The 27659-nt window shown below is 48.7% G+C and overlaps 1 protein-coding gene across 7 annotated transcripts in view; it reads right to left on the bottom strand.

Annotated features, from left to right (window-relative positions):
• IQSEC2 (IQ motif and Sec7 domain ArfGEF 2) overlaps window positions 1–27659 on the bottom strand; it is an 84980-nt gene that overhangs the window by 40235 nt on the left and 17086 nt on the right. For 2 of the 7 annotated variants that reach the window (XM_079764835.1, XM_079764836.1), the window contains exons 2-3: window positions 17533–17562; window positions 2950–3045 (exon numbers count right to left, since the gene is read on the bottom strand). In XM_079764835.1, coding sequence (XP_079620961.1) covers window positions 2950–3045; window positions 17533–17562 — 126 coding nt within the window. Of the gene's footprint in view, window positions 1–2949; window positions 3046–4886; window positions 4993–17532; window positions 17563–27659 lie in introns of those variants that run through there. The other 5 variants (XM_079764830.1, XM_079764834.1, XM_079764829.1 and 2 more) reach the window with 3 other exon arrangements.

The following is a 27659-nucleotide window of genomic DNA, read 5'->3' as shown; positions in this document are numbered from 1 at the left end:
GACTCTTGATTTATTCAAGTTTCCTTACAGCCTTTGATGAAATTGTATAGTTGTGTTTTTTTTTGTGTGTGTGTCTGAACTTTTATAGTTTTCTATAGAAAACTATTTCACATTTCTTGTAAATTCCTAGGGATTTTATAATTTTTTTAGTTATTGTGAATGAAATCTTTTTCTATTATGTCTTCTAATTAGTTATTGCTAGCATTCAGAGAAACTGTTTAGGTGTATGTTTTCCTGTATCTACCCATCTCACCGAATTTTCCTATTAGTTGTAATAATTTTTTGCTTTATCTGTTTATCTAAGTTGACACCCATATGATCTTCAAATCACGCTAACTCTGACTGTTTCTAATATTTATACCACTTATTTATTTTTTTAAATCCCATTGGTTCAACTTCCAGAAAAACAATGGCTAATGACAGTGATAGCAGTCATGCTTATTTTGTTCCTGAATTTAATGGAAATTTACCTAGTACTTCCCTGTTACATTTGATGATTGTCTTTGGTTTCTGACAAAAATTATTTACCAAGTTAAGGAAGTTTTAATTGATTCCTAGCTTACTGTACTAGTTATCTATTACTGTGTAACAAATTACCCCAATGCAGCAAGATAACTAAGACACTAGGAGTTTTTAAATCAAGAATGAATATGTAGGTCAATGGGGGGAAAAGGAGACATGTGTAACACTTTAATCAATAAAGAATGAATGAATAAATAAATAAATAAATAAATAAATATGTAATTTTACCAGATGATTTTCTCCCCCAGCATTTATGGAGATAGTTATATGATCTTTCTCTTGAATCTATTAATGCAATTAATTACAATAACATCTTTCCCAATGTTGAACAATCCCTGCACTACTGGGACAAGCCTTCCTTTGTCATGACACATTCATCTTTTAATAAACTGATGGATTCAGTTTGATAATTAAAATATTTGTTACTCTATTAATATGTGAGATTAGTCTATAGTTTTCCTCTTTTTGTCTAAACCTGTCCAATTATACTAGCTTTCTTTTTTAAAAAAATATATTTTATTGATTTTTTACAGAGAGGAAGGGAGAGGGATAGAGAGTTAGAAACATCGATGAGAGAGAAACCTCGATCAGCTGCCTCCTGCACACTCCCTACTGGGGATGTGCCTGCAACCAAGGTACCCGCCCTTGACTGGAATCAAACCTGGGACCTTTCAGTCTGCAGGCCGACGCTCTATCCACTGAGCCAAACTGGTTCAGGCTATACTAACCTTCTGTTTATTTTTATTCTTTTTATTATTTTTATATGCTATATAATAAAAGCCTAATATGCTGTGTCTGGTCGATCAGTAGGCTGTTCAGCCAATCAAAGCGTAATATGCTAATGATATGCTAAGGCCACTCAACCGCTCACTATGACGTGCACTGACCACTAGGGGGCAGACAGTCAACTGGTTGACCAGTCACTATGACGTGCACTGACCACCAGGGGGCAGACACTCTGACTTGTAGGTTAGCTTGCTGCTGGGGTCCGGCCAATCGGGATTGAGCTAGATGAGCCAGACATGCCCTGGAGCCTTCCTGCGGTCCCTCTCTGGCTGACCAACCTCCCATGTCCCTCCCCGGCCCCGATTGTGCACCTGCACCAGTGGGGTCCCTCGGCCTGGCCTGCACCCTCTCGCAATCCGGGACCCCTTGGGGAATATTGAAGAGCCAGTTTTGGCCTGATCCCGCAGGCCAGGCAGAGGGACCCCACTGGTGCACGAATTCATGCACTGGGCCTCTAGTGTGTGTGTACACACACTAGCCTTCTGGAATGAACTGGGAAGCTGTCAATCTTTTCCTATTATCATTGAATCATTCAAGATTCTATAGAACTTCCGTACCAATTGGGCCTGGTATTATTTCTGAGGAGAAAACTTTTTGGCCATCTTTTAAACTTATTCTATTCTGCTCAGGTTTTCTGCCACTTCTTAAGTCATTTGGTAATTTATATTTTCCTACAATACCACCCATTTCATCTAGATTTTCACATTTACTGGCATAAAATTATACAAAGCATTTTCTTATGACATGTATTGTCTCCTCAGAATCTGTGGTTAAATTGCTTTTATCATAGATTATTTTGTGTTTTCTTGCCTTTTCTCAAACATATCTGCCAGAGGACAATTTGTCCAGTTTACTGGCCTTTTCAAAACCTATCTCTTAGTCAATCAAATCTTTTGTTTTCTATTTCACTAATTTCTGGTTTTTATCTACAGTAATTATTTTATTCTGCTTTCACTTGATGTTCTTTTTCTACATTCTTGAGTGGAATAATGAGTTCATTCAATTTAAACTGTCTTGTTCTCTGGTAAAAGCATTTAAGACCACACATTTTCCTCTGGGAACCCCATAGTCATATTCCATAGGCCTTGATATACAGTATTCTCATTGGCATTTATTCTAAATAGTCCATAAATTCCCCTCTTCTTTCCTCTTTAACATAATTATTTTTAAATTTTCAAATGGGCCTAGCCTTTTTGCCATTGCTATTAATATCTCATTTTATTGCATTATAATTAGAAAATGTAAAATGTGTTTTCCAATTAAGTTGGAAATAATGTTCTCCCAAGGTGTGGGCAGATTGTTCCCTCTGCCTAAATACTCTTCCCTATCTTATCCAAATGGCAAACTCTTACTCATCCTTTGAAAACAGTTCAAATGTTCTATATTCTAGGGCCAAACACTCCTGCTTTTGGTGACAGGTATCTGGAGAAGAATTTTTAAGGCAGGACAAACTATAAACAGGTGCTCAATGTCCTCTTTGGTCTCCTAACCTGGTCCCCCAATCATTCTCCTCACTCACTCTGCCACCCGTGCCACAGTCACTCCAGGGGCTAGAGGGAGATAAGGGGAGGGTGTGGCAATGTTTTTGCCTATTTGTCTGCACCGGTGAAGGATTGGGGGAGGGATGGGTCTAGCTCTTACCTGCTCTCTGCCAGCCTGCCTGAGGGGGTAAGCTTCATGGAGTCAAGGACCTGAGTAGGACAGCAATACTGGTGTAGAGTATGAGACGCTGTGGACCTGAGAGACAGCGAGAGACAGAGAAAGAGAGACAGAGAGAGACAGGGAGGGTGGGGGAGAGGCAGGGTGGGGAATGGGGACAGTGAGGTGAGTGAGTGGGGGAGGGGGAAAGGGAAGATGAGAGGCATGGGTGATGGAGGATAGGGGATGGAAGAGGAAGGGTGTGAGGCAGGGAGGCAAGAAGGAGGAAAGGAGGGAGGAAACGGAGAAAGGGAGGGAAGGAAGGAAGGAAGGAAGGAAGGAAGGAAGGAAGGAAGGAAGGAAGGAAGGAAGGAAGGAAGGAAGGAAGAAAAAAAGAAAAAAACCACAAAGTCAAGAAAGAGAGGACGGCACTCGAACCACAAACAGAACACAACGACAACAGGGGGCAGCAGAGACAAAAGAGCCGGGCTGGGCCTCCCGTGTTCCAGGTGACTCCGTGGGGACCTTGGCCACGGAGACACTGGCACACCACAGCAGGGAAGGGGGAAGGGAGCCCTCCTCACACCAGACGCCACACGAGTAGGGAAGAGGGGGAGGGGGAGGGGGAGGGAGATGAAAGAGAAAGGCAAAATATGTAGGGGTCTCCCCCTTATATCGGGTACTCCTCACAATAAGGGGAGGGATGGAGAGAGGAGCAGCTCTGGGTCCAAAGGGGGAAGAGTCCAGGCCAGGTGGGTGGAGGAAACACTGTAGGAGAGGGAGAGAGACAGCCAGAAACTGAAAGAGACAAGGAAAGGGTGAGACAGAACTGGAGAAAGACAGAGAAAGAGGAAGACAGAGAAGGGGCGAGACAAAGGACACAGAGAGAAGACAGGAAGAGGCAGCGAGTGCCAGAGGAGAGGCGAGGAGAGGGCTGAGGAGAGCTGACAAGGTGTCAGTGGTCTTGGTGACAGGATGGGACTAGGGGGTGAGCGGGCGAGTGGGGCCCAGCTAGCCAGAGGTCAGGCTAGTTCCAAGGAGCAGAAGTCTTAGCTTCCCAGGCCAGTGCTGCACCCCCAGCCCCGGGCTGGGCCCACGCTCCGCCCCCCCAGCACTGTGTCCCCACCCCTACAGCAGGGTCCAAAGGCCCCTCTGCCTCCTGCTTCCCATGATTAAAGTCCAGAGAATGCAAAGGGAGGAGTGGCAGCGGGGTGGTGAGGCTGAGGGGCTGGCCCCGCCCCTACCCAGCACGGGGCAGATGCTGGTAGTGGAGCTGGCCCTTCCTGGTCAGCCAGCCCCTGCCTCCCATAAGCCCCTGGAGGCTGCTTGTGGTCAGGGCCTGGCATTCAAGAGCCCAAATAAAGGCCTGAAAATGTGGCTGCAGGCTAGGTCAGCTGCCCACTATATCACTTGCTGCACACTGGAGGATACCCAAAACTTAGAACCTTTAGAATCTTGGAATCTGAGACTCTTATCAGAGCCTCTGAATCATCGTCAACACCAGAATGACAGTCTCAGCTGCTACCCATGTGCCAGTCACCCGCCCATAGTCCTCGGCCCCTTATCTCCTTAATCCTGAGACTCAGAGACTCTTCAGCTGCTGGAATGTTGGTATCAAGGAATCTCAGCAGCTATCTGGAGCCCTGCAGTGCTGGGCCAGGCTAGCACCCCAGATCAGCTACCAATCACACCCCTCCTGGCCACGGACTGCCCTGCTTGGGCCTCCGGGGTCTTTACGGCGCTGGGCACCCTGATGTCTACGGGCTTCCCCACTGGAGCGGGCTCCCTCCCCCAGGCCAAAGGCCTCCAAGAGTCCAAGAGGGGAGCCAGGAACCAGGAAGCCAGGAGGCTGCTGAATCAGCAGCCCAGGGACCAGGTCCAGGCCTGAGCAGGAAGGGAGGGGGTCAGGCTGCAGGGGTTGCGGGGACCCAGGTTCCTACCTGCTACTCCTCCCGGGGGGCTCCATGGATCCGGACCTGTCCGGAGGGCAGGCCCCCTGGCCCTGGGCGGTGCCTCCACCGTGTCACCAAACCCTCCTCCCCAGCCCTTCCCTAGAAGGAGGAACCAAAGAGGCGGGGCCAGGCCAGCTGGGCTGTAGGCCAGACTGCAACTGGAAACTTTGCTCTTTCCCTTGCTCCCCCAGGAGGTTTGGGAAGTCCTGGTAAGAGGAAGCTGGTTTGTGAGCCCACAGTGGCTCGGATGGGCCAAACCCCAGGCTGGGCTCCCTATGTGCACCTCCACCCAAGCACCCTGTCAAGTACGCGTCAACAGCACTGTTCTCAAGAGAAAATGGAGATGGCAACATGGCACAGGTCACACAGCCAGGAGGTGGCAGATCCCCAAGATCAGGACCTGGTTTGGCCATTTCCAAACCTGGAATCTGTCCCCTCAGCCGTATCGCTGCCTTGTGAACACAGCAACCTTTCCATAGAGGCCCTTTCACACACCCTCATCTTGAGCACGGCTAAAGAGACCATTTGGTTGCTCTGGGAGGCTCCGGATCCCGTAAAATTCAAAGCACTCATTTTGGGAAATCAGACTGGCCCTGGCCAATATTCTTGAGCACTGCAATAAGTCCTCATTCATTCGGTGTTGTTTTCTGCACTGGCTGAGAGAAAAGCTCCCTGCAGAGAAGGACAAAAATCAGAAGAAATGCCCTTCACAATCAAGAGGCTGTTTTGCCAAGGAAGTGGCCCCACCTGGTCTTACAGAAAGGGAAACTGAGGCCTGGGGAGGGGAAGAAAAGAGTCTTCCTCACATTCCCACAGCTGGGCAGACTAGAACCTAGGCCCTGACTCCCCAATTACCTACCACAGAATGGGCGGGGCTGGCCAAAGGAGAGAATGTGGAGGATCTGAAGGATGCGGGCTCCTGAGCAGCACCCCAGATCCAGCTCAGAGCATCCCTGTCCTTTCACTGCCCCAGAGCCCAGGCCCCTGGCTGTTCTGAGCAGAAGGCAGCCCTGGGAGGGTCCAGGGGGCCAGTGATCCAGAAGGAATAGGAGCTGACAGGCAACAGGCCAGCCTTCCTGCTTCCCTGCTGGGGCAGCTGGTTCCTCTCAAGAAAGCCAAAGCTGCGGAGAGAGATAGGCCCTCCAAACCACCACAAAGTTGGCATCTATAGGCCCTTTGTGGCCTCTTCTGCCCACCCCTAAAGATCCTTGGTTCTCTGGACTCTGGACTCAGTGCCTGTTCTTTTCTCTCTCCTTTAGCAACTCTAGTTCCTGACGTAGCTACACCTGGTGCCCATTTGCAGTTACAGTGCTAAGAGCTGCACCTCTGGCCCAACCCACCTCTTGGCCTGGCAGGAGCTGAGAGATGGAAATTCCAGTCCTGGCCCTAAAGCTGATGCTGTGTGACCTTGGGCAAGTCCCTTCCCCTCTCTGGTGAGGCCAAGAGCCTTCATTTTGGTGCCTGGGAGAGCTGAGTACAAGTCCCAGGTCAACCACTTTTCAGCTGGTAACCCCTCTGAGGATCAATTTATCCTATATAATAAAAACCTAATATGCTAAGTGTCCAACAGTTCGTTCGATTGTTCGACCAGTTGCTATGACGTGCACTGACCACCAAGGGGCAGATGCTCCGACCGGTAGGTTAGCTTGCTGCTGGGGTCCGGCTGATCAGGACTGGGCGAGACGGGCCAGACATACCCTGGACAAATCCGTGCACCAGGCTGGTTTCGGCCCAATCCCCACAGGCCAGGCTGAGAGACCCCACCAGTGCACGAATCCGTGCACCAGGCCTCTAGTTCATCTATAAAAGACAAGTGGCTATTCCTGCCTCCCGGGTTCTTGTGAGGATTCAGTGAGATGAATGAGCACATGAGGAAGTATCTCAGCTTGAGCCTAAGTCGGTCCCTTCTCCCAGAGAAGCCAGAGAGACCCATGGGAAGGCTGTTTGTTTCGGGGGTGGGACAATGGCTAGGGAAATCTCTCTTAATCCAGGCCACTCTTGGAATTCAGACTATGTGAACATGTTGGGTAGACTCATGTGATGACCCGCCAGAGACTGAAGGGAAGAAGGAATTACGGGTGAGGACATTGACCTGGCCACAGGGCACTGGCCAGGCCTTCATTCCCTTGTTCACAGAGCCTGCAGACCAGGCGCTGGGCTTGGGGTTAGACAAGCAGTGACTAAGGGTAGTCAATGTCCTGATCTCATGGAGCTTATATTCGAGTGAGAGGAAACAGATGTTCAACAACTAATGGAGTTAAGATGGGCAAAAGCGGAGGTAGCAGGAGAGAATGTTCCAGGCAGAGGAAATAACTTGGGCAAAGGACCTGAGGGGCTATTTCTAGGAACTGCAAAGAGGCCAAAGGGGCTGAATGGAAAAAGCTAAGAGAAGAGAGGTGAGACTAGAGATGTGGGCAGGGGCCTAATCATGCAGGAGGCCACAATAATGTTTTAGTGTGTATGCTAAGAACAGTTTGGCAGCCTGTGGTTCATGGATAGGCATACGGGGTGTCTCAGAAGCCACTGAAGCTGTATGACAAATATTAATGCGTAACAGCATGTTTCCAGGGAGAGTATAACTTTCATCAGATCCCAGATGGGTTTGTGATCCTAAAAGAATAGGGAAGCTCTTTCTATGAGTCCATTCACAAGTGCCTAAGCCGAGCAACTGCAAGGCATTCTAGAACCTTCTGTGAGCTGGCCCCTACCTCTCCCATCTCCAGCTAGTCTCAGCCTTCCCCCATCTTCACCCTGTGCTCCACCCAGACAGGAGTGCTTGCAATTGTCAGTCACTCTGCTGTCAGCCTATCTTTGCCTGTGCCTTCCCTCCACTCAAAAGGCCCTTCCCCACCACCCCGCCCCACTGCCACCACCCTACCTCTTTAGCTCCCCCTTGTTCTCAGAGGTTGTGGTCCTCTGGGAACCTGCTCTGACCCCTCCCCTGTGTCCTTCCCACCCTGTACTTCTCTCGGCACTGTCTGTTGCCTCTTCTGAGCCAGGAGCTCGGTCTTATTCATCTCAGTGTCCCCATTGTTCAACACAGGGCACCCAATCACACAAGTCAGTAAGGTGTTGGTTGGAGACACAATCCACAGAGATGGAGGCTGCAAGATGGGCTTGTGGACACTAGAGGGCACTGTCGCCTCTGGAATCCAGGCCTGATGCTGGCCAGGCGGGCTCCAGGGCCTGGTATGCAAACTTCCTGTCTCCAAGGAACCCTGAAGCATGGAAACTGCTCTTGGGTTCTGGAGCTCCTCAGCTCTGGGCCTCATTGACCAGGGTCCCTGTTCCAGCCCCCAATTCACTTTCTGCCCCCTTTCCACACCACTTGTCAGGACAGGGCCATCCTACTGCACACACAGCCTTCGTAATTCACAAATGCAATGCCAAGTACCCCTCCCACAGCCCTAGCATACATTGTTTTGCTCTGTCTGCAACACTGGCCACTTCACCTCACCCCACCCCCACAGCTCACCTGGCTAACTTCTACTCATCTACCAACTCTCAGCTTAGATGTCAGCTTGGAGAAACCGCCCTGTCCCTCAGGCTGGGTTGGGTATATTTCCGAGGTGCTCCCACAGCATCCTTCACTTCCCTGTAATTGTCTGTAATTGTCTGTTTCCTTCCCTGTTTCCCTACAAGACAGTGAGTTTCCTCAGAGGAGGACTCTGGACTCTGTTATTACTCATCATTGTGACCAACTGCGTTTAATTTAGCACATTAGTGCCTGGCACATCATCCTTAAGTGAATGATTGAATAAATGGATGGATGACCTCTAACAAGTGACTTTACCTCTCTAGTTTTCTTTTGTTTGCAATTTAAAAAGTGGATGCGATCACCACAACTTAGTAGGGCGGCCAGGACGATTGAAGAGAATATGTGTTGAGTGCTAACAGTGCCTGATACATAGTAGACATTTCTGAAATCAAAAAAATTGTTAATATTTGGAATAGTGAAAAAAGGGAGGGAAGGAGACTCTGCCTGGAGCTGGGGATGATCTCACCCACTCGGGTTTACCATTTACATGTGAAAGATGGTTTTAACAATAATAAGAAAAGTATCATTTTTTTAATGTTCTCCGTGTTTTCTTAGTTCATTTGTTTTGTTCTTTATTATTACTATTATTATTCATTTCAGAGAGGAAGGGAGAGAGAAAGAGAGATAGAAACATCAATGATGAGAATCATTGATCGGCTGCCTCCTGCACACCCCACCCTGGGGATCGAGCCCACAACCCGGGTATGTGTTCTGACCGGGAATCAAACTGTGACCTCCTGGTTCATGGGTTGACGCTCAACCAGTGAACCACACCAGCTGGGTGAACAGCATAATTTTTTACTGTTTTATTAGAAATAACAACAGCATCTGCTATGTGACAGACCGGAAACAGGAGGCTCCCAAGGAGGAGGGGCGCAGCCTCTAGCCTCAGCCAGAGAATTCGAGGCCAGGGCTGAGGTCAGAGCTGCAGGCATTGCCCCGGCGTCTGGAGACCAGTCATTACAGGCACCGCTGGTTCCAAACTCTTTACTCATAGGTGAAAACTTGTCTAAGGGGTCATTAATTCCCTCTGTAATTAATGCAAAAACTGCAGGGTTTGTATTCATGGAAAACTAAGCTCAAGCATCAAGCTGATAATATTGATAATGTGCGCTTGTAATTACATACTGCAGGTAACTATAAATTCAGTCACTGCACTAATAAAATGTAAAAATTCCTGAAGCAACCAAGAACTTGGTAGCAGCTGTACCACGGGTAACATTATGCCCATCATTCTGAGGCTATGAAAATCACCACATACTGGGAGCAATGGTAATAAGGGGGGATTTTTTTTTGGTGAAACAGGGTGTTCTGATGCAAAAGCCTGATATTTGAAAGCCTAGTGAGCAAAGATCTATTTGCATTACAGTAGGAACCAAAACCTTGGTGAATGGGCAATCTTATATTGTGGGTGGGTCTCTGAGCTGACTGCTACCCAGGCTCCAATCTCACTGTGGACACATAAAAGCTGTGGTCACTGTAGAAGACCAAGTATCGAGCATTTGATCTCTCTACCCTTACCCACTTCAAAGAGAATTGACTCCCACCTACAGCCCCTTGTCACCTCGTGTGACCATAGGCTAGACAGAAATGCTGTGATCATAGGGGGGTAGACCCTGAAGCTGGAAGGTTGTGTGTGAAAGCAGAGGCAGCCAAGCCAGAGAGAGGAGTCAGTGACAAAGAGATGACAGGGACCAGGCAAGCCATGAGAGGTGAGAGTCAAGACATAGGCCCCAGAAATGGAGAGAGAGAGAGAGAGAGAGAGAGGAAGGGAGAAGGGAGAAGGAAGAAGGGAGAGAGACAGAGACAGAGAAAGAGAGCACGCAATCTTGGTTCTTTGGTCCTTGACTTCTTGGTCCCACTTCCAGCTGGCGTGTGGCCTGGCTATACTTCATATACTGTTCTTAGATTCCATGAGATGTAGCCTTGCAAGAGGTCCCCCTACCCTTTATTCTTGACTGAGTCTGAATATGTACCCGCAACAAAGTGTACCCGGGCTAAAAGAAGGGAAAATTGGGCATATAAGTGCAGAGTTTGCACAGGCAAAAACGATAAAGAACACTTATGGCCCGGTCAGTGTGGCTCAGTGGTAGAGCATTGACCTATGAACCAGGAGGACACAGTTCGATTCCCGGTTAGGACACATGCCCAGGTTCCGGGCTCTATCCCCAGTGTGGGGCATGCAGGAGGCAGCCGATCAATGACTCACTCCCTCTCATCATTGATGTTTCTACCTCTCTTCCTCTCTGAAATCAATAAAAAATATATGTTAAAAAAGAACACTTATGTAGGGAGGGGTGAATGCAATGATAAAGCAGTTGTGTTTGTTCACCCTAATGCTCCCTCATTCCCTGACACTTTCTACCACAGACAAATGCTGAAGCCACACGTGCGCACACATTGACATCCAGTGGCACACAGAAACAAAGGCAGCGACAACCAGATATGCTCCTATCTGGACACCCGGACATGCATGGCCGCGCTAGCATGCAGCACTGCCACTGCGCTCTTCACAGCACACAGACAGGGCCGGCCGGCCAGCAGGGAGCACCCACATGCATGAACGCAGAGGCAGGGAGCACCCACATGCATGAACGCAGAGGCAGGGAGCACCCAGATGCATGAACGTAGGGGCAGGGAGCACCCACATGCATGAACGCGGGGGCAGGGAGCACCCACATGCATGAACGCGGGGGCAGGGAGCATCCACATGCATGAACGCAGAGGCAGGGAGCTCCCACATGCATGAACGCAGGGGCAGGGAGCACCTACATGCATGAACGCAGAGGCAGGGAGCATCCACATGCATGAACGCAGAGGCAGGGAGCTCCCACATGCATGAACGCAGAGGCAGGGAGCACCCACATGCATGAACGCAGAGGCAGGGAGTACCCACATGCATGAACGTAGGGGCAGGGAGCACCCACATGCATGAACGCGGGGGCAGGGAGCATCCACATTCATGAACGCAGAGGCAGGGAGCTCCCACATGCATGAACGCAGGGGCAGGGAGCATGCACATGCATGAACACAGGGGCAGGGAGCTCCCACATGCATGAACGCAGAGGCAGGGAGCATGCACATGCATGAACACAGGGGCAGGGAGCTCCCACATGCGTGAACGCAGTAGCGCTGCCCAAAAGGCTGGGGCCAGGAGTGGAGGTTTGACTGGATGCTGCGCAGCCTCCCTCCCCAACTACCAAGTGACTCATCCCCAGGGCTGCTAATTAAAGCCAGGACAGAGGGGACAGAAGTGAGGGGAGGGGAAGAGAGAGGTTTATTTTGGTGCCAACCAGGCACACAGCCAGTTTAGGGGTCACCCACTTCCTGGAGCTGGGCCAGGCGGGGGCACAGGAATGCAGACAGGAAGGGGGGGGAGGACCCTCTTACCCCTTCTTATCTCTAGTGAGCTTCCTGGAAAGGTACCTTCTTTGGGAAAATTACCCAACTTCCCCCACCTCCCTCCTCCTCTGTCCCACTGTCAGATTCCAACTCTGCCCCCTCCAGACTCTCATCCTTACGACGGGTTCTCCTGGGCACCACACTGCCATTGGGGCTTGTCAGAGCCGGCTCATCTGTGTTTGCACCCCACTCTGGATCTCTCTCTCTCTCTCTCTCTCTCTCTCTCTCTCTCTCTCTCTCGCCCCAAGGATCCCACAACATAGGCCTGGTACATAGGGGATGCTCTGCAATATTCTGGAATATTACTGGGTTAACCCCGCTATAGCACAGTGTGGTCGCTGCAACTCTGGATTCCTATTCTAATTCTGCCACGGGGAGAATCATTTTAGTCCTCTAAGCCTCGGTTTCCTCATTTGTAAAATGACAAGAATATATGCCCTATAGGATTGTTGTGAGGATTCAATGAGAGAATAGATGAAGTACCCAGCACAGCTTTAGCCATCACCTAGAAAGTGCTGTTGCTAACACCCACCTCAGGCCCAGGGGGAGGCCGAACAGGGGTGGGGGATGGGGGTGGGGGCAGCACTTACAGAGCCAAATTCCAGGCCTGGCTCCATCACACAGCACCCAGAGAACCGCAGACAAGTCACAAGCTCTCAGGGCGCTGTCTGTCATGTAAAATGGGATCTGCGATATGACACCATCGATCTACTGTAAAGGCTTTCGCCTGTCAAGTGTCCCGCGTGGAGCCCAGCTCCCAGAAGCGGCTTGATGAGCTGCAGCACTGATTGCTAGGGATAGCAGCAGGAGCTCAGACCTTGGGAGCCGAAGAAGCCCAGGAGGGAGGAGGCGGGCAGGGAGGGCTTCCCAGAATGGGCAGGACTGGAGTTGGGCCCCAGAGCACATTGGGCGGGCGGGGCTGTAAGTGACAAGATTCCAGGCAAAGGAAGTGATGGGAACGGACTGCTGGACGGGGCGGGCACCCAGGCAGCAGCGAACAGCAGGCAGCAGGAGAGGAGGCAGTGCAGCTCTGGGCACGGGCCCTGTCTTGCACTTGTGAATGCGGGAACCACGGAGAGTCGTCTGTGAGGTCTCAGCCACCCCAGATTCCCAGGAGGTCAGCCCAAGGAAGAATTTTAGAGATGATCTAATCCCAAGTCCCGCTGGACAGATGGGGGCACTGAGGCCCAGAGTGGGAGGCCTCCTCTGGGAGCAGAGCCAGCAATGGCTGCTCCTCCCACCTCTCCTCCCTGAGGTTGCAGCGGCTCCTGTTGCCATGGGGACATCCCAGCTCCAAGGGTATCGGCAGCTCCCCTCCCCCTCCCTCCTTCCTTAGCAACAGGCCACCTCCTCCAGCTCTCAATCTTGCGGGCAGCAACCCCAGCCTGGTCCCTGGTCCCCCCACTCACTCCCCAATTCCAGTCTGACCCTAACTGCAGAGGCAGTGCCTCCAGGCCTGGGACCCCCTCCTCCCTGCCCCTCTGTTTCAAGTTCTACACTTCACCTTTTTCCTTATTGAGCACTGACAGTGGATTAGGTTAGGACAGTGGTCTGCAAACCGCGGCTCGAGAGCCACATGCGGTTCTTTGGCCCCTTGAGGGTGGCTCTTCCACAAAATACCACGGCCTGGGCGAGTCTATGTTGAAGAAGTGGCGTTAGAAGAAGTTTAAGTTTAAAAAATGTGGCTCTCCAAAGACATTTCAATCGTTGTACTGTTGCTATTTGGCTCTGTTGACTAATGCGTTTGCCGACCACTGGGCTAGGAGAAGGCAGAGGGCTCTCCAATGTGTTAGCCACTGATTGGTGCTGAGCATCGATTTACTGTAAGTTCTCTCATCAACCCAAGGAAGTCAGAATCATTATCCTCATTTCACCGATGAGGAAACAAATAAGGATCAGAGAAGTGAAGTGGCTTCACCAAGAACACACAGCAAGGAAGCAGGCTCTGCTGAGAGCTAGCTTCGGGAACTTGAGCCATTGCCAGTCCCTCTCTGGACCTTGGCTTAAGGTGCCAGCAGGTCTGACAACTTCTCACTGATCTGCAGGAAGTCCAGGCACCTTCTACCAGCTGTTCAGCTCTAATTAGATAGACTCCACACTTCCTCTGGCATTCCGTGCTTGGAAGCCCTCAGGCCTGGGCCTTGCCAAGGGGGTAGGGGGGGTGGGGGGGGGTGTTTTCAATCCACCAATGATGCTCATTCCTTGCTGTTCTACTTCCAACACAGCCTCGGCCTAATCCCTCTCCTTGGTGTTCCTGCTACCCTCCTAACCTTTCCCCTTCACACGCACACGCTGTTCATTAGAGGAGGGCACTGGGGCTCCAAGGGATGAACAGAGTTGTCCAAAGTCACATATCTAGCCCTGGCACATTTGCTCAGTGGTTACAGCGTCAGCCTGCAGACCAAAGGGTCGCCGGTTTGATTCCTGATCAAGGGCACATACCTCGGTCGCAGGCTTGATCCCAGGACCCAGTGTGTGGGGAGGGCACATGTGGGAGGCAACCAATCGATGTGTCTCTCTCACATCGGTGTTTCTCTCTCCCCCTTCCTCCCTCCCCTCCCCCCTCTCTCAAAACAAGCCAACAAAACAAAATCAATGGAAAAAATAGCCTTGGGTGCAGATTAAAAAAACAAAAAATGAAGTCACATATTTAGAAAGTGACCTAACCATAAATGGAGCCCTTTGCTTCCCTTGCTTTTCTGGGGAGCCCAGACTGTCCTCCAAACTTCCCCGGCTCCTCCCTGGCGACAGAAGGCGTCTGGGACCCAGCCCTGCCCAGCGTTCTGATCTTGAACATTTGAGCCTTCCCTGCCCAGATCTGTTTTAGCCCAACTGACTGCCACCATCTGTAAGTCCACCCTCACTTCCTGGGCATGCTGGTTCCAGTGCCAGCAATGCCCTCCGTATGCAGAATCTGCGTGTCCATCCTCCACAGCCCAGCTTAGATGCCACCTTCTCCCGGAAGCCATCCCTGACCCATAACTGGAGTTCAAGAATTTACATGCAGGCCAAGCCAGTGTGGCTCAGTGGTTGAGTGTCAACATATGAACCAGGAGGTCTCGGTTCAGTTCCCAGTCAGGGCACATGCCCAGGGTGTGGGTGGGCTCCATCCCCAGTGAGGGGCGTGCAGGAGGCAGCCAATCAATGATTCTCTCTCATCATTGATCTCTCTCTCTCTCTCTCTCTCTCTCTCTCTCTCTCTCTCTTCCCCTCTCTAAAATCAACAAACATGTATTTTTTTAAAATTGACATGCAGGTACTGAGAGCATCCTCAGACAGCCCACCTAGCCCTGGCTCCCACTGTGTTTGCATCATCTTGCCCCACAAATGCTATGTCTCAGGTCCCTTCGACAACCTAGGTTTGACCCTTGCTTCTCCAATTGCTGAGTTCTCAAGGGCCCTGTAGCTTCTCGACTGTGGGCCCAAATGCAGACACTGGCTTTGGAACCAGACAGCCCAGGGTGTGAGTCAGAATGATGCCTTTCAGCCCCACTGCTCTTCTTTCCATGGGCATCACTGACCCTCTCGGGAACCTCATCTGTAAATCAGGGATCCTAATCCATGTCTAATAGGGCTGCTGTGAGCATGAAATAAGAACATGTTCAGATTTCTTAGCATGCGAGGAGCAAATGATAACTGCTATTATTCCTAATATTAGGAGGAGGCTGAGGAGGATTACTATGATCTGCAAGGCTTCCCACAGCTCCCGCAGGGACGACGTGGGCCGGGCTCTGGGCTGTGTGCCAGGCAGACCTGGGTTTGAATCCAGGCTCAGCCAAATATTAGTGGCGTGTCTTTGGGCAAACCAGGCTGAGCCACAGTTGCCTCAACTGTAAAACAGTGATGATAAGGCCAGCCCAGGTTCCGCCTACAGTGTCACTGGGAGGATCAAACAAAGGAAAGTCGTTGACAACTTCAGTAAGCTGTAAAGACCCAACTTATATCACCATATGACTTATGATTATGATAATTACTAAATACCCTGAGCTCCAGGTCACGGGAACTCCCCTGCTGGGAAGAGCACAGAGGGAGAGACACTGTCAATCTGTCCCTCAACAAGTAGCAGGCACATCAACAGGAAGGAAGCCCAAACTGCCTTTCTCTAAGCCCACAGTGGGACAGTGGGATCCCGGTCCTTTTTGAGACCAGTGCCTTCCTAAATGCTAGGACAGCCTGGCTGGTGTGGCTCAGTGGTTGAGCGTCGACCTATGAACCAGGAGCTCACGGTTCGATTCCCGGTCAGGGCACATGCCCAGGTTGTGGGCTCAATCCCCAGTGTGGGGCCTGCAGGAGGCAGCTGATCGATGATTCTCTCTCATCATGGATGTTTCTATCCCTCTCTCCCACTCCCTTCCTCTCTGAAACCAATAAAAATATATTTAAAAAATAATAACAAATGCTAGGATTGGCTGTGCCCATGCCATATCTTTTGCTGCGTGCACTGCAGGGACTGTGTCTTGTCATATTCACTGGGCCGGACATCTCATTCCCCTTGATTTCCTGATGGCCCAAGTGTTGTCCCATTCCACAGCCCCGGCCTTGGCCTTGGGCATCAGTGTGCTCCCCCCCCCCCCCACCGCTCTGCCTGGGATGCTAAGGCACAGTATGTCTTTCTGCACCTCTGTCTGTATGCTAGGCTCCTCTGCCCTCTCCCGCATCCACTGCCTGGATGCCAGGGCCTGGGCTGCTGCATATGGTTGGACAAGCTGTGCCCTGCACAAGGGTTCACAGCCAAGAGGGCATGAGTGGGGGCTGAATCCAACCTGTGCTCTGCTCACTGAGCCGGAAACCCTGGTGATGGGCTGAAGGAGCCCCGTGGAAAGAGAACATTCCTCCAACTGACCCACTCAGTGGATTCTACTCTTCCCAAAGGTTCTGTATATGCCGGTCACAGCCTTGACTGGGATCTAGCGTGCCCATCCCATGCCTCTGTCATCTGGGCCCATCTCATCTCAGAGGCCCACCCCATCACTCCCTACCTGAATGCTAAGACTAATGGGCCCTCCTCTGAAACCCCCATCATTCCCACTTAGCCCCTTCACTTAACACTTGTCTTCATGAAGCTTCTGATGGTTTAAGGCCTGGGAAATGCACAAATAGCCCTTGTCTCTAACCCAGTTTTACTCCCACCTACTGAAGTGGCAGATTTATCACACCCTGAAAACTTACTGAAACTTGCAAACCTTTTTAGCAAGCACACACACACACACAAAAATGTGCGCTTGTCACCATAATGTATATTTCTAATATGTAGAATGCGTCACATCAAAAGTCCATCCAAATCCCACTAACTCAGGGCTAGAGTTGTTCAGGGTGGGGCATGAGAGCCAGACCAGGGAAGCCTCACATTTACCGTGCCCTCTTCTCCGGGGAGGAGAAGGTTGAAAAGGTCCCAGGGCCAGAGCTGAACTCTCTGCGGGTCAACTTTCCCATCTGGGCAGCTCCCAGGAACCCCTTGGGGGTTCAGCCCAGCCCCGAATCAGCTAGGGTTAGAAAGACTGAGGAACAGTTTCAACCCCCTCCCCATACCTGCCAGCCCCCCACCCCACTCCACAGCGCCCCTAATACCAACGGGACAAAACCCTTGGAGTTGGCCCCCACTTCTGCCCATGGATCCCGAAGTAACAAACCAAAGGCCCCCACCCCAGTCCCTGTCCCATCTCCCAATCACTATTAAAGAAAGGAGGTACTGACCTGACTGTTCTGGAATTCTCACCATCCGATCTAAAAGAGAAACAGAGAAAGAAAAATGACAGTCAGCATATGCTCTCACCTCTTCTCCCTCTGCCCTATGCAGTGTCCTTGAAGGCTAACATGCATCATGAAAATGAGGAGTAAGGTATTTCAGGGAGAGCAAAGAGCTGGTGCAAAGAGCTTGAGATGGCAAAGGGCCTGGCCAGTTTGGGACAGGGAGGAGGACAGTGTGGCTGGGGTGGAGTGAGTGAGGGAAAGAGTGGTTGGAGGTGAGGTCAAAGAGACGCCAGGAACCACCCAGCTGGCATGGCTCAGTGGTTGAGCATCAACCTATGAACCAGATCATGGTTTCTTTTTTGTTTTGTTTTTTAAATATATTTTTATTGATTTCAGAGAGGAAGGGAGAGGGAGAGAGATAGAAACATTAGAAACATCAATGATGAGAGAGAATCACTGATCTGCTGCTTCCTGCATGCCCCCCACTGGGGATTGAGCCCGCAACCCAGGTACATGCCCTTGACCAGAACCGAACCCGGGACCCTTCAGTCCGCAGGCTGACACTCTATCCACTGAGCCAAACCAGGTAGGGCAGATCATGGTTTGATTCCCAGTCAGGGCATAGGCCCTGGTTGTGGGCTCTATCCCCAGTGGGGGTGTGTGCAGGAGGCAGCCACTCAATGATTCTCTCTCATCATTGATGTTTCTATTTCTCTCTCCCTCTCCTTTCCTCTCTGAAATCAATAAAAACATATATTTTAAAAAAAGAGATGTCATGAACCAACCATGTGTGCCTGGTGAGTCACGGTGAGGAGTGAGGCCTTCCTCAGAGTAGCTGAGTGGCAGCTGCAGCTGTGGGCAGGGGCAAAGTCCAAGCTTTGAACAACAGACTGAGCCTCAGATATCAGCTCTGCCACTTACCAGTCCTTCCCCTCTCGGAATCTGAGCCTCAGTCTCCCCACTTGTAACATGAGGCCAAGTCTCACAGGGCTGTTGGGATGATTAAGCCCTTTAGAACCCAGCAGACAAATGCCAGGTATTATTAACAACATAGAAAAGGCTTTGCCAATTGCTTGGTCCAACCTGCTTATTTTCCAGAGGAAGAGAACAAGGCTGAGAGGGTGAGTCAGCTGCTGAGCTCCTTTCTACTACATTGGTCTGCCTTCTTCATTGTGAGGCCCCCTCAGAGGCAACGGAAGGGCGACAAAAGAGAATGGAGTGGGGACAGCTTTGAGGGAAATGAGGGGATGAGTGAAATCTGAGCCACACCCTTCCGCTGCTCCTCCTCGCCTGTGTGCAGGGGAAGGGGGTTAGGAAGGAACATAGTGCGTTGATGTTGATGCGTTGGGGGTGGGGAAGGGCAGGAAGAAGGACCAGGGAACTTGGAAAAAGTGGGACAGTGTGGGAAGTGCCTTCTTCATCCCCTATTGTCTTCTTTCTCCTTCTTTTCCTCCTCCCCCAACCATGACACACTGCAGAAGGGACAGAGATGAACACATTGCAGGCTCTGTCCTCAGGTGAGAGAACCATGATGCAATCTTAAGTGAGGGGAGCGTCAGCTATGCTGAGTATAAAATGAGAGAGCCTGGCCAGCATGGCTCCATGGTTGAGCGTTGACCTATGAACCAGGAGGTCATGATTTGATTCTGGTCAAGGGCACATGCTCGGGTTGTGGGTTTGATCCTCAGGAAGGGGCTTGCAGGAGGCAGCCAATCGATGATTCTCTCTCATCATGGATGTTTCTATCTATCTATCTATCTATCTATCTATCTATCTATCTATCTATCTATCATCTATCTATCTATCTATCTTCCCCTTCCTCTCTGAAATAAATAAAAATACATATTAAAAAATAAATAAAATGAGAAAGGGACCCACAGGAAGCAGGGAGACCTCAGAAGAGAACATTTGTTGGGGGAGTGAAAGGCACACCACCCAGCGAGGTGAGGCAGGCAAGCATCAGGGCGCCGGAGCTCAGAGAGTGGGTGAGTTCAGTACTTCATTCCGCTACTTACTAGTACTAGCTACATAATCCTGGGGAAGGCATTCCCTCTGTCCAGCCTCAGCCTTTTCACTTGTGAAATGGGGGTGGGATGATAAGAATCCCGCCCCTTGTGGATGGAGCAGTGAGGCTTGGCCTAGCACAGTGCCAGGTACAGGGTGCATGACCATGGGTCAAACCTTTACCTTTTGCTGCCTCCTAAAGGGATGAAGGGCCAGGACCACAGAGCACCTTTTCACGCTAAAACTTTCCATCTGACTCGGCAGCAACAAGATTGCTTCTGAGCCCTGGTCCAATTATTTGCATGTATAAGGTGAGCATCACTTCAGTGACTCCCCAACTACCAACAGAATGGAAGCCAAGCCCCTCAGCCTCTGTCCCTAACATTAAACCTCTGCTCCAGGCAGGCCAGTCTCCTCGCTATCCCACCCCAACCCCAAACCCCAACACATACTTATGCAGCCCACTGTAACTAGGTCCTGACCCGGGAATACAAACCCTCAAGGAGCTCACAGACTGGGCCCCTGCCCCAATCTATTTGAGAGCGATGTAGGTACTCATCTCCACTCTCGTGGGAACAATCACTCAGCACCTACTGCATACCAGGCAGGGTGTCTGTCTCTTTTTGTACATTATTTCCTTTGATCCTGCAAAACGGGAGTTACCCATCCAATTCTAAGATGATGAAACTGAGACTAAGAGAAGTTGAAATGATTCACCCCACGTTGCACAAGTAAGGGGAACTTGGTCTGAACCCCAAAGCTTGTGTTCCTACCACCAGGCTCCACTGTACCAGTGGCTCAGGGTTGGGCAATTGCGTGCAGTTAGGTTGGCTTTCTTTATCCTGGTTCCCCAAAGTAACAGACCCTTCCTCTCCAGGGCCCTTTCTTCTGAGAGATGTTAGTCCTCAACATGGCAGCTAGGGGGAGCAAAAGATCTCCGTTCCAGCAGTGACGCAGAGTGAATTAGTCAGTTCTCTTCACTGTGGACTGATTTTTACTAGTTTGGGGGTATATGGCGTGATATGACCCTCAATGTGGGGTACTTCCACACCAGGGGAACATCGATGTGAGAGAAACACATCGATTGGTTGCCTCTTGCACGAGCCCGACCAGGGCCTGGGCTGGGGAGGAGTCTGCAACCAAGGTACATGCCCTTGACCAGAATCAAACCCGAGACCCATCAGTCCGCAGGCCAACACTCTATCCACTGAGCCAAACTGGCTAGGGCTGGCCTGCCATTCTTTTCGGGGGCAACACAGACTCAGAAAGAATGCTGGGTTCTATTATGGCTCCTTCCCTAACTGGCAGCCTATGTAGACTTGGACAAGTCACCTGCTCTCTGGACCTTGGTTCCTCATCTACAAAACAATGGGGCTGTGTTAGTTGAGTTCTGAACAATTTTCAGGACCTAAAACATTCAGAATCCCAAAGTTCTCTCTTTTATCAACCATGGTCAGCTGTGTACATAAAGAAGCAAAGACCCAGGTAGCAAGCCTCCCTTTTCAATCCACATCAGGAGAAATGGATTTCTCCTGCTAGTCCCACAGTCTTCTCTAATGAAAGGCCACTTAGGACCCCAGCCTTCTCAAAGGCTAAGCTATGCGAATTCTCATCCTCAGGAGTGATGCTCACTAAACCAACATATTGAAGCCTATGAGTATAGTGACCGTATTATCTGAACCAAAAACTCAGGCATGTAACCTGACCAAGGATTTTGATATTGCTGCTTCCAGGGACAAGGGACAATCTGGAAGATGGAAGAATAAGTGGCAAAATATAGAAAGTTCCCGAACTTTTGGGAACTTATGGGATGACAAGGGCAGAATGTAGGCCCTCAATATTCATATTGGGGTTCCTGTCCTCACCTCCTGACTGGATTCCCTGTCTCTGGTTTTTTATCCTCTAAGCAATTTATCAACAGCACCTGGGGAAACTATAAGGCTCTCTGGAATTAGATAAATAAGGTTGTCCTCTGGGAACTAAACTATTTATTTAAAAAAACACATAAAATGCATCAGAAACAAGATATTCAAAGTTACCTGAAACAAACAGACTGGCCTGGCCAGTGTGTCTCAGTGGTTGAGTGTCAACCTATGAACCAGGAGGTCACAGTTCCATTCCCAGTCAGGACACATGCCCAGGTTGCAGGCTCAGTCCCCAGTGTGGGGCGTGCAGGAGGCAGCTGACCAATGATTCTCTCTCATCTTTGATGTTTCTCTCTCTCTCTCTCTCTCTCTCTCTCTCTCTCTCTCTCTCTCTCTCTCTCCTTCATCTCTGAAGTCAATAAAAACATATATTTTTTTAAAAAAGAAACAGACTGGAGACTGGTCCTCAAGCCAGGATTCGAGTAACATGTCTAAAAAAACATGAAAGGAAATTGGAGACCAATGATAGATTTTTTTTAAAGGAGACCTAAAAGGCAACTGTGAACAGGGCTCCTCCCAGAAGCGTCCTGAGGAGAAAGACTGACCCAGGAATCATGTAAGTCTCTCCAAAAGCTGAGATCCAGTGCTGGGGACAGCCAGGCACCTCCTCTCCCAAACATCACTTTATCTAACCGCAAGTCTCTTCAATGGACGACTCCCTTCTCTAAAGCGCAAACCAGTTGATAGGGTTCTTCTGCTTCTGTCATTCAGTAATTTTCCCATCAACATTACTGCTGGTCAAGCCCAGGCTCTCCAAAGCTCTAAATCTCCCTCTGCCCTTCCATCTGCTTTTAAAAATACGTGTTTTTATTGATTTCAGAGAGGAAGGGAGAGGGAGAGAGAGATAGAAACATCAATGATGAGAGAGAATCACTGACTGCCTCCTGCACACCCCACACTGGAGATCACGCCCACAACCCAGGCACGTGCTCTGACAGGGAATCGAACCGTGACCTCCTGGTTCATAGGTCGATGCTCAACCACTGAGTCACACAGGACGGGCTACTTTTTTTAAAGCACATTTGGTACTTGCTACTTGGAACACTCTTGGCCCTCTCTATGATCTTCAAAATTATTTTTAATTTTATTAAAGTGACATGTGAAATAGCTTGAAAAGTCAAATTGTAAAAGGATCTTAACAAAAATAATGGCCTTTTTGTCAACTGTTTTAGTTATTTTTTTCTGATTTTGTGTTCATATTTCTAAAGTAGATGCTCATATTGCTAATCTGTGTTTGATTTTTTTGTCCTTTTAAATTTTTATTTTTACCCAAGTAATACATGTATATAGATTTCCCCATCACACTGTATTGCAAGGATTATAACAAAAAAACACAAATTCCCCACTCTACCCGTCCTCCCCCAACTCCCACTCTCAGAGACAGTTTTCAAGTCTTTTAACTGCTTTTTGGCTATTTACCTCCTCATTTCTAAAGAACACACGCATACTTCAATTTCCTGATTTAGTTTTTAGTTTTATGTATTATGTATGGAATTCCTACTATTCAGGGAGAGGATACAGCTCTCTTATACACACTTCCACCTCCAGCCCCCAGTTTTCATGTAGGCGTACACATCCCCTTCTCTCATTCTACCACTATAGTCATATCACAAAGTTTTGGTTAAATCAATATTAGTGGTTTCCATTATTATGACTGCCTTGATACTAACAGTGGATAAATCATATCATATACTATAATTACATTTCCTTTGCCATATAACTTTTTCTTTTCCCTAGTGTTGATTACTATTCTTATTATCGTTGTTATTATTATTGCTTGCATAGTTTTCCTCATATATATGATCAATTATTGAGTGTAATTCTCCTCTCAATATGTTTTGACACAGGTAATCCATCAGATATTCCCCCCACCCCCGCCTTTGGAGACATCATTCCCACAGCAATCCAGACTGGTTCCTCTCTAGGCCTGAACAAGGTTGCCCTAAGATCTTCTCCCTTCCACACAGCCCTGAGGTTCTGTGTTGGATTAACTGTTTCCTAGATTCCTTGGCCTTTTTTTTTTTTTTTCTTCTGAATTCGTATTTGTATTTCACTGGAGCATTTTCTCTACTGCTTCCTGAGAAAGGAGGCAGGGGCCATAAACTCTTTTGATCTTCCATGTCTGAGAATGTCTTTATTACACCCTCACCTTTGATTGATATCAACTGAGTATAGACTTCTAAGTTGGAAGTAATGTCCCCTCAGAATTTTGAGAACACTGCTCCATTGTCTCCTAGCTTCCAGTTTGCTGTTGAGAAGTCCAATGTTATTCTTTTTCTTGATCCTTTGTATATCACATGATTTTTCTCTGGAAGCTTTTAGTATCTTCCATTTATCCCTGCTATTTCACAGGTGCATACCTTGGTATGGATCATTTTATCAGTTATTTTGAGTGGGATTTTCATTCCTTTGGTTCTGGACATGTTCTTGTATTAGGTCTTTGATCATTTCTTTCCTGCTGTCTCCTCCATATTCTCTATTTCTGGAACTCCTATTGTTGGATGTTGACATTCCTCAATTGATCCTCCAATTTTCTTATCTTTTCTCTTCTGTTGTCCATCTCTTCGTCTTGTTATTCTGCTTCCTAGGACATTTCACCTTTTATTTTCTAGTCCTTCTGTTGAAATATTTATTTTGGCTTTCACTATCTTTTATTTCCCAGATTTCTTCTCCTCCTTTCATTACCTCTGTTCCTTCCAAGCTCTTTTGTTATGTTTGCTTGCTTGCTTTTTTGGTCATTCTTGCAGGTTGACTATCTTCCTCAAATAGCCTGTACTAGCTGATCATCTGGCTACGTAATGTCTGGGTTTTTAAAAAATTTGTTTTACTGAGGTTTAATTTACATGAAATGAAGTAAACCTATTTTAAGGGTCCTTGGCTGGTGATCCTTGGTGTTAAGTTCCCATGACACTAACAAGCTGATGGGAATTTCTGTATGTAGATGGCGCTTGCCAGGTGATAGGCTTCACTACAGTGTTACTGAGCTGCGAACCTGTTCTTTTGTTGGAAGACGGCAAAATGTCTTCTTTTGGAGGCCTTTTTCTGGGGCCTGTCAGTTTCCCTAGAGAAGCCTCCTTTGTCCTTTTGTGTGGTCCTGACTTTGTTGTCCTGGAAGTGGAGAAGGAAGTTGGGGACCCACTGTTTTAGGATGCAGATCCCTTTGCTTGCAGCCCTGTTTCACCCCATCCTCCATTGTGCCTGGTGACCCCAAGCCCAGAGCCTCTTACTAGTAGCTTCAATTTCTTCAAAGAATCAACCTCTGGCTACAGAATAGGGGGTGCATCCCTGACTAAATAGGGTTGGGGAAGGGATGATCAAACCCCAAACCTTAGGTAGCCAGATGATCAGCTAAGACCAAGAGAGTCTGTTAACAGATTTTCAATATTCTTGTTTTCAGTTCCACACTTCACCCTGCCTTGTGGTTCATAACATCTCTGAATCCTGAGCATTTATTGGGCTTTCTGGATGGAATAGTTTACTTCTGATCAGCATTTCCAAACTTATGTGTTTCTACCTTTTTTATTCCTTTACTCATATTTCAGTAGGATTTGGGGAAGCAACAGAGATAAATTTATTCAATTTGTTGTGTTTAACAGGAAGTTCCCCTTCTTCTTTTTTTTTTTTTTAAATTTCTTTATTGATTAAGGTATCACATATTTGTCCTCATGCCCCCATTCCCATCCCACCCCCCTCCCCACACATGCCCCCACCCCCCTGTTGTCCCCAACCGCTGGTTAGGCGCATATGCTTGCACACAAGTCCTTTGGTTGATCTCTCCCCTTTACCCCCACCCTCCCCTACCCTCCCTCTGAGAGCTAGAAACATCGATGAGAGAGAGAGACATCGACCAGCTGCCTCCTGCACACCCCCCACTGGGTATGTGCCCGCAACCAAGGTACATGCCCTTGACCGGAATTGAACCTGGGACCCTCCAGTCCGCAGACCGACGCTCTATCCACTGAGCCAAACCGGCTTCGGCGGAAGTTCCCCTTCTTATTCCAGCCAACTGCTACTCTTCCTCCAGGGACTTATTTGGACCTCCTCCAGGGAGCTTGTCTTAATGTCCCTAGGCTGGACGAGGAGACCTTCCTCTGTTCTCCCATGGGATCCTTTGCTTGACTCTATCACAGCTCTGATCAAACTATTCTGAAAGTGTCCATTTCCATGCCTGACTCTCCCTGCAGACTCTTCCTGCTGGCCTGGGGCTGTGTCTTAGTCATGTCCATATCCCCAGTTCCCAGCATCTGGTCCACAGTGGTACAGAGCAAATACGAGGTGATGGGATTAATGAATAAATGAACGACTATAAGAATGAATCAGAACAGCCAGAGGGACTATCTAGAAAGGGAAATAAGCTGAATGCAATTGTTCCTATATAAGGCCAGTTCCCTAAAAGTTGTAAGTCCCGGAAAATCTGTATGTGCAAAGATGCCCACTGTAGCCTGGTTTAAATTAGTAGAAAAAAAAAAGATATATATATATATATATATGCTCAGCTTCTACAGTCTATATTCAGAGGATGGTTAAGTACATATGGTATATCCTTGCCATTAAAAATGATGTCATTAAAAACAATTGCTTATGAAGAATATGCAGTGACAAAGAGAAATGCTCAAACAAAAAAGCAAGAATCATTTTTTTTTCCTTGAATGCTGAATCATTTCAACTGTATGAAAAGAATGCAGAGAACAAGGGAAATGTTCAGAGTGGCTGCCTTTGTGTGTTGTAATGATGGGTAATGGTTTTCTCCTCTACTTTCCCAAGATTTTAAAATTTTCTAATGGAAGAATACATTAAATTATAATTTTGAAAAGCTCTTAAAAAAAAAAGGAAGATAACTATCCTGAGAGTGCTATGAACAAAAATTACTGTGAAGGGGACCTAAGGGTATGTGTACACATTTAGCAGTGCTTGCTGGGAAGGCGCAGTTCTTCACTGGCCAGAGACCCTGAAGGCCCGGGCCCATGGAACACCACCCCATCCTCACTGCAAAGCAGGACCCAGCGCAGGAAGCTAAAAGGGGCTCATGGAGCCCAGCCTAGGGCAAGTCACACTGTCATAGGCTGTACTGGGAAACAGAGGTCCCTACACTGGACCCCACACTTTAGAGGCCCTCCTCCATGAGGTAAAGGGTCTGTGGGGCAAAGGGAATATGTCCATCAGGACCTTTGGCCCTCTCTCTTCCAGACTGCACTCCAGGTACCCAGGACCCCAGAATTGCCTGTCTATAGTTCTTCATCTTACTTGTAGGAATTTTATGGTCTTACTATCCAGGTCCATATGCTAGACCTAATGGGTGGCCAAGTGGAAGGAGAAATAGATGGGGCTTGGATGTGGCCTAGGGTGTCCATACACATTTCAAAGTTCCATTTAAACCACAGGTGGGAAGAGAAGGGTGAAGGACCAAGGGCTTCAACTGTACCTTGCCTGGTACCCAGAAATACAGAGGCAGGCAAGTCCATGGATCCCTCCTAAGCCTCAGGGTTTGTAGAAGGGCCTAGCCTTGAGTGGTGGACCGATGTGGGTTCAAATCAATTTGTTTGCTGTGCAACTGTGGATGAGTCCCTTCCCCTCTCTGAACCTCAGTGTCCCCAACTATAACATAGGTATAATAATTCCAACTTCACAGAGTTGTTGTGAGGCTTGCTGGGGGGCACAATGGTTTAGTGGTTGTGAGTACAGGCGTTGGGTCAGACAGGCTGGGTTTAAATCCCAGCTCAGCCCCTCCTAACGATGTGCCTTACATCTCTAAGGCACAGTTTGTTCATCAATATAATAGAGGTAATAAAACCACTAATCCGATAAAGTTGTTGAAAGGATTATGGTTGTAATGAATATGTAATAACATTGGAAAATGCTTAAATGAGAAAAGGCTGCTTAATAATGGTCTGGTGAATACTGACTATGGTGGAGTTGACTGGGCTTCTGCACTCCCCACCCACCCTACCCAGCCTTATTTGTCTCCATAGCGCTTACCACTATTTGACATATTTTGTATCTTCTTGTTTGTTTCTTGTCTGTCCCTGCCCCCTGCATTCACACACTAGAATGTCTGCTCCTCAGGGCAGAGGTTTTGTTGGTTTTGTTCACTGTATCCCAGTGCCTGGAACAGTGTGAAGATGTTCTTCAGCAATGGAGCAGCTATCTGCCATGTAGATAGGGGCACAAAGGCATTCTTGGCTAGGAGAACAGCTGGGACAT

This window comes from Cnephaeus nilssonii (assembly GCF_951640355.1).
Source record: "Cnephaeus nilssonii genome assembly, chromosome: X".
Classification (NCBI taxonomy): Eukaryota; Metazoa; Chordata; class Mammalia; order Chiroptera; family Vespertilionidae; genus Cnephaeus; species Cnephaeus nilssonii.
Note: the sequence above shows the minus strand (reverse complement) of the source record. Positions and strands in the feature narration are given on the sequence as shown.